The 12,580-nt window shown below is 43.4% G+C and overlaps 1 protein-coding gene across 2 annotated transcripts in view; it reads left to right on the top strand.

Annotated features, from left to right (window-relative positions):
• The window catches only part of CLDN10 (claudin 10), a 61,831-nt gene that overhangs the window by 48,512 nt on the left and 739 nt on the right, over positions 1–12,580 (top strand). For both annotated transcript variants that reach the window (XM_062575837.1, XM_062575827.1), the window contains exons 2-4: positions 6,782–6,943; positions 7,091–7,172; positions 12,364–12,471. In XM_062575837.1, the coding sequence (XP_062431821.1) occupies positions 6,782–6,943; positions 7,091–7,172; positions 12,364–12,471 (352 nt within the window). The remainder of the gene's footprint in view (positions 1–6,781; positions 6,944–7,090; positions 7,173–12,363; positions 12,472–12,580) is intronic.

Here is a 12,580-nt window from a genome sequence, read left to right as displayed (position 1 = left end):
CCTGGGCATAACCGAACAACCTGCGTGATTTCCCGGTGGCTTTGGTTCTCTGGAAAGGAGTCAGCTCCACTGCTGGTGGCCTGGCCAGGCGCCTCTCGGGGCTGGGGACTGGGGGCGAGAGGCTCTGCAGGTGGAAAGTAGGCTTACGAGGAAAAGAAAGTCGAATTGCTGCCAGGGATTAAGATTAAAGGTACCATCAAGGGGATGCTGGATTATAGGATGTTCCCATGGGCTGGAGACGAGCCGTTCCTCAAGGCTTTTTTGGCCCCATCGCGTGGTGCCAGGCTGGTGTCCTGTGGCAGTTCTTCATCAGCCAGGTGCTCTGAAGCAGCTGCCCGACCTCCACTGGTGCCGGCAGCCCTGGGACACGCCGTAGCGGCCCCGAAACGCCGTGTCTCACCCTCGGAAGGGGCCGTGATCATCTGCGTGCAGGCAGGCACGGAGCGATCGGCAGCGGCTGCCGCTGCGTGACCCGCCAGAGGCGCCGGACCTGTTGTTTAGCTGTTCCTTGGTTTGAGGTTAGTCTGGCTTTAGAACATGAAAAATAAAGCTAAAAACCAAGCTCACAGAATGAAATTGCAGAGGGACAAGGAGAAAGACCAGCAAAGTCCCCATCGCCCCCTTCCTCCAAGCTTCCTCCAACCTACAAAATGTTTTCTGTCAGGTGGCATGTTCCACTTCTCCCAGAAATGAGTTTCGGCAGCGACTGCTGCACAGCGCAGCACCTATCTGCTGTTACAGAGCAGGAGCTCTTTTTTTACAGAAAGGACTCCGAACGGCACATCTGAACGTGCCCCGTCCTGTCCTCGTGGCCAGCCTGTGTGACAGCAGCGCAGGGAGCTTTGGCATCAAGGTTTCTTAACAGGATCTCTGCATGTTGTGGGGCCAGATCCTGGTACCCGACCACAATCCAAATAAAAGCTGGGTGGGATAGAGAGCAATGTAATTATTTACTGCCACAGAGGAGCGGCTGCCTCAGCCAGAGGTGCTCGTAGCAGCTAGCCTAACCCCAGTCCCACCTCGGCGCAGCTCCGGCGTCTCCCGTGAACCTGTTAGCTGCCGGCAGTGGGTGTGTGTGTCCCCTCTCTGCCCTAACCCTTCCCCGGTGCAGGAGCATACTTCTGGGTTGCAGTGCGTCACGCGTAGCTCGGAAGAATTCGGGTATCAGCATGCAGCTGAATCTTCCCTTGGCCCTTGAGTGGCCTCCTTCCTCCCTCCTTTTCCTCCTTGCACAAGACTGACTTTGCTGAGCTGAATTTCATTTTCTGTGATGAGGAACGTGGGAACTTCTTCACTACGTCCTCAGGTGGGGGCTTTACAAGAAGCAAAAGAGGACAGGTCTGATTTCCTGTTTTCTCTGCAGTTTTTGTGAGCAGGAACGGTAAGCTCCATTGAGGTAAGTGTAGGAAAAGCAGGCTGTATCCTTTGAAATGGTAGGACAGGCTGGGGAAATAAATTATGTCTTGTTTTGTTCTTCCGGGGAAGCTGCACTCCTTCCTCACATGGCTGGTGAGCATTTCCCTGGGAAAGTGGTTCCTTTTCTAAGGCAATATTTATTTGTTGTATCGGAAAGCTCTGAGTTTTGCTGAAAATCATATCAGGAGTGACTGCGTGGGTCCGTGATAGAATCACCAGTCAAAACAAGGGGGTAAATAATCAGAGTATCACTATGCCCATGCCAGGGCACCTCAGGAGAAGTTCGTCCTTTTGGGGTGCCCATGTAAGTGTTTGAGTTTGGGTGAGAAGTGATGCAAAGAACATCTCCAGATCATTGCCTCATGCAGTGGTCTTTGGCTACACAACTGGTTTCCTCTGAGATAAACTGATATAAATGATAAGCTCTGAGGTAGACAGGGAGCTGCACTCGGGGCACTAACAAGCTTTTGGGCCATCACACCATCCTAGTGGCTGCCAGAGGAAAAATTGCATGTGATGCCCTCCTACTTTGGTGCATTTCTGCACGTAAGTCCATCCGGCCGATCCTAACGGGAGGCTCAATTTTACCTTTTGCACCCAAGCAAAATCCCCTTGCTGTCTGCAGCACTGAAATTCATTTCAGGTTTACTTTTGCGCGCTAGTGGTCATAGGGGGAAATTGAGCCACGAAACCGCCTCCCCAAAGCCAGCCCTATCAGTTACGGCGTTTCCTGCAGGGGAACAAATGACCTTTTGAAAGAACATAGCTGAACAAAAATTTACCTATGAGATAAAAGAGGGTATTAGAGCTTAGGAAAACATGCAAGAGCGCAAATGCTCTGGGTGTGTACTTTTAGAAAGAATCTGCGCTGCATCTGTAAGGCAACCGCTTATGGTGCACGTGATGCAGACTCCGAGATGCCACTGGAGATATTTCTTATGAGAGTGGCAATCCCCGCAGCAGTATGCATTTCTTTCTGTGCATCATACAATATGAATATATGAATTCCTGCTGCCTCTTTGACTCACACGAGAGCAGTGAGGCAAGAAAGATGATAACCTAACAAGATTAATTTGAATGCAAGACAAAACACATTTGTTTAAAAAAAAAGAGATAGATAGTTTTCTCTTGGAATGTTGCTAAACATGACTTTATGAGTAATACATACTTGTCTACTTGTCTCTTTAAAACATACGGCTTTGGCTGTTCATTTGAGCAGTCACAGAATCACAGAAGGGTTGGTGGAAGGCACCTCTGGAGATCATCTAGTCCAACCCGCCTGCTCAAGCAGGGTTGCCTAGCTCACGTTGCCCAGGACCCTGTCCAGATGGCTTCTAGATATCTCCAGAGGAGGAGGCTCCAACAGAGACAACCTCTGTGGGCATCCTGTTCTAGTGCTTAGTCCTCCTCAAAGTGAAGAAGTTTCTCCTCAATATGTGCATGATTAGATACCAGCTTCTAACAGACATTGATACACGTACATATAAGAAATAATTGGAAAGGGGGTGGTCTTTGGTCTTCAGCTGAAGAGCGTGAAGAAATAGGCAACTCCCCCTTACACTTCTCTCTAAGTCTTACTTATAACTTATATATAACTTATGTTCTTATTTTCTAGGAAGCAAAAAAAAAGTTTAATTACTGGTACAGCCAAATGCTGTTCAACAATCACTTTTAAACCAGGTCCAAGCAATAAGAGGCTAAATTTGGTGAAAATACTGATTTCACCCATGTATGCTTGTTAATACTTCAGTCAGCCTAGTAGATCTCATAGAGTCATCTGGTCTTCCTCATTACTGGTGTAGATTGTCAGTTTTTCATAAGTTTTGCTTTAAAACAGTTTATGCCAGTTATCACTATAGTGGACTGAAACAAGTCAGTGTCTGGCTTGGCCTACCAAATTTGGTAAAACATTTAGTGAGGAAGGTTATTCATTCAGCTGAACTGAGCAGCGCTCCACGTCATGCAATTTATAACTGAAAATGGTTTGTGGGTGAGTGAGTTAATTATTTCTTTTTGCCTCACCACCCTCTACCTATTTTAAACCTATGTATTGACCTTCAGTAACAATTGAATTTCAGCCGTGTTGTTTCTAGCATATGCTAGTTATTTTGGTTGGGGTGAATATTTACTGTTTCTCCTCGGAGGTTCAGACATAAATAAAAGTTTAGAGGACCGCTGGGTAAATGTGTTCATGGTTCAGCACCTTAATGTGTCACTTAGCTACTAACAGTGTCCATAAATTGGACCTGTCAAAAATAATAGCTTCTTTGCCACTTTTCACCTCCAGCTTTTCCTAAATGTGCTACAAGAGATACATTTACACACCAGAGAAAAAGATAAAAGTGAACTTTCGCATGCTTTCTATAGCTAAAAATTAACAATGCAAGACTGCTTTCTTTGGACTTGTGTCCTATAAACCCAGAGCCACACTTTGAAATCCTATTAAAACCCTTCTCCCATGAGTTTTGCCTGAGTTAAAAAAGACAGTAAGAATACAGGATAAGGATTCTATTCGAACACAGAAGTGTGCTTATCATTAGAATCTGAACCTCACTAATTTGATTTTACTTTGCTGTTAAGGAGATCTACTCCGGGCAGTTTGGTTAGAAGGGTTATCTCACCTGATTTTGGATGACCGCAATAGAGCTGTTTGCTCTGAATCACCCTGGGCTGTCGGAACAATCCTTCAAGAAAAATTAAGTACAATTCATCTGCTCTGTTGTAGGCAGCTATATTAGGATACGGTGAATAATGCCTTAAAAATGCTTGGTTTTCTCAATTGATTATACAGCAGCATTTGGTCCAGTGAATACCAGGAGTGAAGAAGCTTTTTATAGTATATAACAGCATGCTGTACTGAATAGTTGACTCTTAAGCATACCTGTACTTTTTATGTTCTTGGAGATCCCAAGCAAAAATCAGGATACCAAAACTAGGACCTAGCCAGAGCTGAGGCAGATGGCAATCTTGGATTCAGTTCTGTAAGTCTCTGATCCATAATTCTTTTGTTGGATTTTCCTCCAACATTTTCAGAGGTGGCCCCTGTACTACAGGATATGGCGAAGCTTCGCGGTTCTTTGAGTGGTGTTTGGGGTGAAGGCATCTCCTTTAGGATGCTGTGGGACAGCGTTGGGGATTCTGATTGCACGTTTAGGGGTTTGAGAGGAACCTCAACCCATGAACATGTCTCAAGGTTGCTCACGTAGGATTGATGCTACTTAGCAGGGAGTGGAGATGGAGAAGACTAGAATCAGCAGCTGTTTCCTAACTAAGCCATGCTGCCAAGAAAGTGGGCGAGAGGGTTGTCGGCTCCAGTATTGGGATGCATTACTTGTTAAGTATTTTGAAAAGCTTTTGAAGAACAGCAACATGACAATAAACTTTTATTCTAGGAGCAGTTATGCCCTATGTTTTCTGATAGCTGCTAAGGGAACATACAGGCCATACTTGTCAAAATATTCTGCATTAATTTATTAGTACATAAGTGCAGAACAACAGAAATCCAGAAACCTAAAGGAAAAGTTGATTTGCATGCAAATAGCAGGATGGTTTTCCAGCTCAAAGTTTAAACAGGGTAATAATGCTGAAGCAACACTGTAGCAAGGAAAAATGTATTTGAAATGGGTTTCTGTAAGATGTCCTGTTTACTGTCTTTCAAAATAATGTATTTACAAGTGGTGATATATCATTGCATATAAAGAAAAAGAGCTATTACACCTGATTTTAGATATCTGAAAGTTAGATGTGTAGCGATACCCAAAGCTGAGCTTGTCAGCCAATAATTCATTTATCATCAATGGAGGAAAAGAGTTTCCTCCAGAGGGAGGCTCCTACCACTGGTGTCTACCTTAGTAGTTCAGACTTAACATATCTAATTATAATGCTAGACATCTAAGCTGGCACAAATGACTCTCTCTCTCATATATTCTAATATTAGAGTCTTATGGCAGTTACAGTTATTTCATTGAATGTTGTGTTTCTTTAGCAAATGGGTTAGTATGCTGGAAATAAAAGTTTTCTATATGAGTGGAGACAGACGATAGATAAATGCCAGTAGGTTGTGTTCAAAGACACGCAGTGTAGCAGCACCTGAATTCTGTAGGACTGATAAAACATGGTGTGATGTACCATGAATTGCTGGTTGTGTGCTGGAAATCAGTGTTATTTTAAGACATTCCGTTCAAACATAAGGGTGGTCATCCTGGGTCGGACCAGAGCTCATCTGTCTCCGGCAGTGGTCAAAGTGGATGCACAGCAAAGAGTATAACAGCAGACCAAGCTTGGTGATAGCTTCTCCCAGGGTCCACTCACCTGCAGCTCAGGGACTCCCCAGCCAGATGTGATTTTCTCTTTAATTAATTTATCCAGTCCCTTCTTGATCCTGCTTGTAGCATCTCCAAGGTCCTGTGGCAAAGAGTTCCTCAGCCTAACTCTGTGCTGGATGAACAAACATGCCTTTGTTTTCGATCTGCTGCCTTCTGTTTTCATTTGGTGTCCCCTTGTTCCTGTTTTAGTATATTAACTAACACCTTTATTAAGATCTTGTATACAAATTTTCTTTGTTTATTTGGTATCTGCTATGTGAAAGTGGGCAATGAAAACCTGACTGAGCACTCAACATTTCCACCCGCTAGAGATCAGAGAGAAAAGAATGAAAACACTAATGGAAGCACATTTTATTTTAAATGAGATGTAACAGGTTATGGAGAAAAACTTCCTGGGATGATTGTTCAGCTTTGCGAGATTGCAGTGTTCCACCCAAAACCAGGGAGGTGTGGTTACCACGGAGTTTTTGTTGCAAAGAGCTCTCAGAAGGGAGAAGATACCAAGCAATCGGTTATCCTAGGGCCTTACGCTGGGGGTGTTTGGAGTATCCTCAGCCAGCACTTAAAACTGTGTACGGTTGAAGGCAGCCTTTACTTATTTGTCTAGGTTTAAGCGTGGCAGTAGTTTGATCTCAAAGGGTCAGTGATGCCCCCAAGACTGAACATGTGTTTCCCTTCCTTGCGGAGTGAGAGCCTTGGGACTGATGCAAGTCAAATCAGTGCTGTGTTGGCCCAGACCACATGTACCTGCTCTGCAAGACCAAGCGGGTGCCATCCATTGCAGATACTGTGCCCGCTGCCACAGGGTTTTTTTAAGCCAACCCTGAAAGAAACAGTATGTTTGTCATCCTGTGAGGATGCCCTGCCAATAGCAGATGGCACCTACAAGAAAACACTCAGTGCTGAGGCAACATTGCTCCCTTAGAGGTCTAATTCTGTTTGCAATAATTAATGCCCAATGCCGGGGGGGAGCGAAAGGAGCTGCAGCGAAATCCAGCATGGTCCCTGCTCTAACTTTGCACTACACCTTGTGATTGCAGGTTACATCCAAGCCTGCAGAGGGCTGATGATCTCTGCTGTCTGCCTGGGCTTCTTTGGTGCTGTGTTTGGACTAGTTGGGATGAAGTGCACCAAAGTTGGAGGCTCCGATCAGACTAAAGCAAGAATAGCTTGTTTAGCCGGACTGATTTTCATACTTTCTGGTAAATACGACTTTATTTTTTTTTTAAGTCTATTGATTCCTTTCCTCAGAAATGCATGCATGATACTGTGGCATGATTTCAGTGGCTTCAAGGTCAAGCCCAAAGCTCTTCTACCTATCCCACTGAAGAGTGTGTCTTCTTTTTCAGGGCTGTGCTCTATGACCAGTTGTTCCCTGTATGCGAACAAGATTACATCTGAGTTCTTTGATCCTACTTTTGTTGCACAAAAGTAAGTACTTTTCTACTACCCACGAATCTTCCAAAGAAATAGACCTCAAGTTGCCTACTGCACACCAGAAGCCATTTATACGGAAAGTAGATCCTCCTACTGTTGGGCAAAACTGAAAAGTGGGCTGCAGTTTTGTTTAATCATATTATCCAGCTGTAGTAACCATGAGCTGAAATGTAATGAACGGATATATCTCTGTACAGTGCTTGGTTTGTAATCTTTGTGCCCAGGCTTATCATGACTTGATGAGATTCTGCAACACTTGCCATAGAGCAGCTCTGGTTATCTTGGTTAAGTTTATCTTTATGTCAGAGATGCAGAAGAAGGGATATCAGAAGACACTCATTAGTCAGGTAATTTAGTGGAAGTGAAAAAATTGTTTCCTTATAAGCTTTGGAGAGAAGATGGTTTTCATAAAGCTGTTGAGCATTGCACAAATCTGAAGTGCTCTGGAGGAGAGTTTTCTGCAAGTTTTGCTTTTTTTTTTTTTTTTTTTTTTTTTTTCCCTGACAGATTTTCAAATCCAGATGCTAAAATTTGAATAGTAAACTTTATCATAATCCATGATCATACTGTCACTAAAATAAACGTTTATGTTGCTTTGACTATACATGTGATTATATTTTAGGGAGTGTGTGTTTACAGAATTGCAGGAATCATATCAGAAATTATGAGCATCCCTTAAGAGTCCCTTTAAAATACTGGGCTATGTGAGCCCAAGACACCAGCCATTCAGAAACCAGCGTGTGGATTTTTGATTCACATCTTAGCCACCAAGTTTGAAAATGTTGGCCGTAAGTTATAGCGTCTTAGATTTTCTTGTGTTGGTTTCTTTTGTAGCGTAAATTTGCCTTTAAAGACAAGAATTTCAAAGATTTTTTTGTGGTGTTTCCAAGATGTATCATCAGGCATTGGGTGAAAATTTCCCTGAGCCCGAAGCTCTCAGAAGAGAACCCTGAGCCCTTTCCTTTCTTCTTGGTAGAAGCAAAATAGTTTGGCTGAATAAATAGCATTAACTGGGTCTAAGTCTGTCACAGGACTGACACTACTTCTCTTTTCTTGAAAACAAGTTAATATTAGTTTCTTTCATAAATCTGCTAGAGTTTCCGCTTGTTTCACACAAGGAAAACAGGATCCAAAGGCCACCAAAAGAAACAGGGATGTGTGCTACTGCGAAGAAAATGGAGACTGGCTATATAGCCAAAGTTAATTATTCATCAGGCTCGCTGTTCGTCGTGAGAAATGCCTCGGTTATTGCCAGAATCCCCTTTCCTGTACGGCATTCCTGCTCTGCTGTGAGAGAGCAGGCAGAGCTCGCAGCAGAGTTTGCCTGTGAGCAGATGAGAAATCCAGTTTAAAATATTAAAATAAAGGTAGTAAAACATCCACTGCAGAAGAGGCCTTCTTCACGAAGAATGGACCTAGCACAACGGCGAGCGCACATGGTGGCGATGACAAAAATAAAGGCAGAGGGGAAAGCCCAAAGTTGTAATTTGAATTGTGCGTGAGGTAGCTGACGCGATGATCTTGTGTCAGATTAAGATAGTGGTGGCATTTCACCGCTTTCTCTCTGAACCAGCATAAAATAAGCTGGAGAACTGATTTTGTGCTTTCTGCAAACTATATTTTGATATGCAATGCAGAAGCTTTGAGTAGTGCTTTTGTGGTGTATCATGGAAATCTGGCCTTGGCCATTAACTGAGAGGGGGTGCTGCTGTGGGATTCAACCTTTCGCCCTCTGCTGCACTTTGCTCTCCTGAAGTTCTTCTGGTGGTGTCAAAAAGGGGCCTAAGACAGCGCTAGCTGACAAGGAGGGACACGAAATGGTTAGCCTGGCTTCAGCTGTCAGAATTTCACTCTGTTCTTCTGCATTTAGAAGAGGCACCCCAAACACGGCTGGGTGCAGGAGGAATCAAATCTGCCCAGAGCTGTTGTCCAGGAGACTTCTGGTATGAATTTATATCTTCAGCTGAGGAATGACAGGCATCTCCAGGACACCCTAAAAAACAACCTGTCTTAAAAAGAAATCTTAGGCTGAATTTTATGTTCTGATGGAATAGCTTGTGTTACCATTTTAAAACAGCTTCAAAGAGTGGCTTGGCCATGTGGACGCTTGGGCACTTGCAGCCAAGATGAGTTTCATTTTTCTTGAGACACCTCTAATAGAAGAAAAATCTGTTTTTCTCTCTGTTTTCCTGTTTTGCTAGAGCTGTCCCCAAAACTTCTGTTAGACAGTTATTTTGTTGCTTTGCTACTTTTAACAAAAACTAATCTTTATCCTTCTTATTTCCCCTGCTATAATCATGATTATTCGTGTTGATGACTGGAGATAATTTATCCAAATAGTTGGATAAACTCGCCAAGCAGTTTATAGAGCGTTGTTTCTCTTCAGCCTTTTTCTGTGTGAATTGATCACGCACAGCTCACACAGGCCTTTTTCAGCTGTTTTATCAATACTGACACTTATCCCTGTGCTTTTATTTTGCTTTTTTAATGCAGTGCTCAGATTTCATTTTGGGCTGAGGGGCCTAAGTGGGAAGGAGAAGCAAAGAATATTAGCCTACTTCTTTGCATTGTCCCACTGTCACATAGTTTGAATCTATTTTTCATTTTCCAAGAATCATAAGAATTATGCATTCAAAATATGTATTTTTGTGGGGTAGTTGTGTTGATTCATTGAGAAGTCAGGTCCTTTATATATGTTCTGGAGTTGATCCAGTCGGTTAATGAAGCTTTAACTAGTTTGCTTGAAAGTTTGCTTCGCACTGTCAATGCACGTAACAGCTAGGCTATTTTTCTTCTATGTATTGGTCTTAGACTTGCTTTGTTTCACTGAAGCCTCTCTGGATTACAGTAAAAAATCTGCTGTTAGCCTACTCAGTCAGTGGATGGTGGCTTTCAGTTCCCCACTGTTGAATTCTGGTCTGCAGAAGTCACCACCTTTACCTCTTCCACAGTGGCTTGTTCCCCTCTGAACTGCCCTCAGCTTCTGAGCGACCTTTAATCAGGTGGATTTCACGGAGTGCAACCGGGGGATATGCAGCCACAGAACGTGTTGTTACCGAGTTCTTACAAAAAAACAAAATTGTAAGAACTGAAAGCTGCTTCCTGGAAAGGTTTTCATGATTAAAAAAAGGGGGGAGGAAGGGAAAACAACAAATATGGAAGTTTCTTCTAAAAAATACTACTATCTCAATTTTTTTCCAGGAGCCACCAAAATATGTAATGTTTTTGAATGTGGTACGTAGTGGATTTTGGATGGAAGCTTAGGGTTGGCGTCTTAAATACTGAAAAACTGGATTGGATAAAATCCAGGGAGCCATACACAGGCTGATAAGCAATTGAACATTAGAAGATTTCCTTATAAGCATTGGTATAAGTCAAAGGAGTCTTTATCTGTGCAAAGATGTTGAGGAAAGGCCAATTTGGCTAGCTCTGCAATGCATTAACTTAGCAAGGTGGCAGTTTCCTAAAAAGGGTCTAGATATGCAATCTGCTTATGCATATTATCATATCAAAAGTTGGTTAAAATGTGCAAACAACCCCAGGAACAAAGACCAGATGCCTTGTCTTCTGCTTCCTAACTCGTAGGCAACAGTCAGGCAACCCCTTTCTATCCCAGTTTAGTCTTGATTTATTTTCTGTACAAGGGAAGGGGAGGTGGCAACTGGTCTTCTTACCTCTCTCACGTTAGCCGCTGGCAAAGCGCATTTTAAACGCTGTTAGGAGGAATGTGAAAATGAGCTTGTGTTACCTGTACTCTTGGCAAATGGTCTGGCAGCCAAGTTGTTTAGAGCTGCAGCCTCGCTGAGTCTTCATCCAGCCCCGTCCTCCAGAAGCGCGGTGGTCTGTGCCGACACGTGTGCCACACGCGTGCTCTGGCCGGACCTGTCAGGACAGAGGGGTCCCCAGGCTCGGATTTGCCTCACGCAGTTGTACATCAGAGCGAATCACCTTGCTCTGCCTTTACAGCTGGTGAGGAGGCACTTGGAGGGGGTGATTCAACACAAGTATTTTGGAAGTGAGCTTTGCGAGCAGGTGTTTATTCCTGGGTGTTGCCTGTAACGGCATCCGGGGTGATGAGCGCTCATGTAGACATCTGCTCTTTAATCAGATAAAGCCCAGTCCTTGAATAGATAGAAAGTTGTTTAGTCTAATGAAAACTAAAGCACACGGTTAGAAATATGAGGCTGAGGGATTAGAAACGAATCTTCATGCGTTTGGCAGATTTTGAAGTCGAACAGGGAACTGTGTGCAGACTATCTCCAGGGTGAAAGGCAGCTGAGCTACAGTTCCCAGCATTGTAATCACTGAGTCAAACCGAGAATTTTCCAGCTGCAAAGAAACAGTGGCTGGTGGAGGGTCTGGGTCCCGGCGGCGGAGAGGACCGTTGCTGGTGATCTGTAGCCGTGTCCCTGGGCTCGGAGCAAGGCCGTGTCTGCCAGCCTCAGTCCAGCTACAGCACTGGAGGCAGAAACTAATAGGTACATGCATGTGCGCATGCACACACATCTCTCTGCGTGTGTGTATATGTGTATATATGCATGTATTTATTGATGTATACACACATGTAGGTGCATATATGCATGTACATACACACACACACACACACATATATATAAATACTTATATTTTTAAACACACACATTCAAAAATAATGCTTGAAATAGGCTGGATTGTGGATAGAAGTCCTGCAAACCAAAAGGGAGAAATAAGGAGAGTTGCAGGCAGCAACTCTCATCACCGGCCAAAACAGCCTTAGAGCAGAGCTCACTGAAAGCCGCGGTCTACCTCGGGAGGGAGGGAAGCACTGGGGAACAGATCTGTAGTGATTCTGGGGCTCAAGTTGTGCACGGTACAAAGGCCAAAGAATCCCGTAACCGCTCAGTCAACGGATCTGGGAAGAGATCTGTAAAGAAAGGCACTCCTGCTAGCTTCAGAGGGATGTAAGCATTTCAGAACTGTACCAAAGGGACAAAATTTGCCTCCGGAGTAAAAGCAAAATAATAAAAAGAATGTGCCAGAACTACTGTTTTTTTTTCTTTTTTTTTCTTTTTCTTTTTTTTTTCTGTGAATAATATATATATTAAGTACTGAAAGTTATTTAGGAAAAATGTAATTCAGTTGTTTTATTCTGAAAAAAAAAGTTAAATTCATTCTACTTTTACTAAACACATTTATTAACTTGTAGGTATGAATTAGGAGCAGCTTTGTTCATTGGCTGGGCTGGAGCTTCACTCTGCATAATTGGTGGCAGTATATTCTGCTTCTCAATAGCTGAAAACAGTAATACTCCAAGGTAATACACAAGCTGTATTTACTGAAAGAAATCAGTACTAGCACATTTCTGAGCCTGCTCTGTGTATGCAGTTTGAGAACTTTTCCAAAACACTTTGCAATGAGGTGCA

This window comes from Rhea pennata, chromosome 1 (assembly GCF_028389875.1).
Source record: "Rhea pennata isolate bPtePen1 chromosome 1, bPtePen1.pri, whole genome shotgun sequence".
NCBI lineage: Eukaryota > Metazoa > Chordata > Aves > Rheiformes > Rheidae > Rhea > Rhea pennata.
The sequence above is the reverse complement of the archived record's forward strand: the minus strand, read 5'-3'. Positions and strand labels throughout refer to the sequence as shown.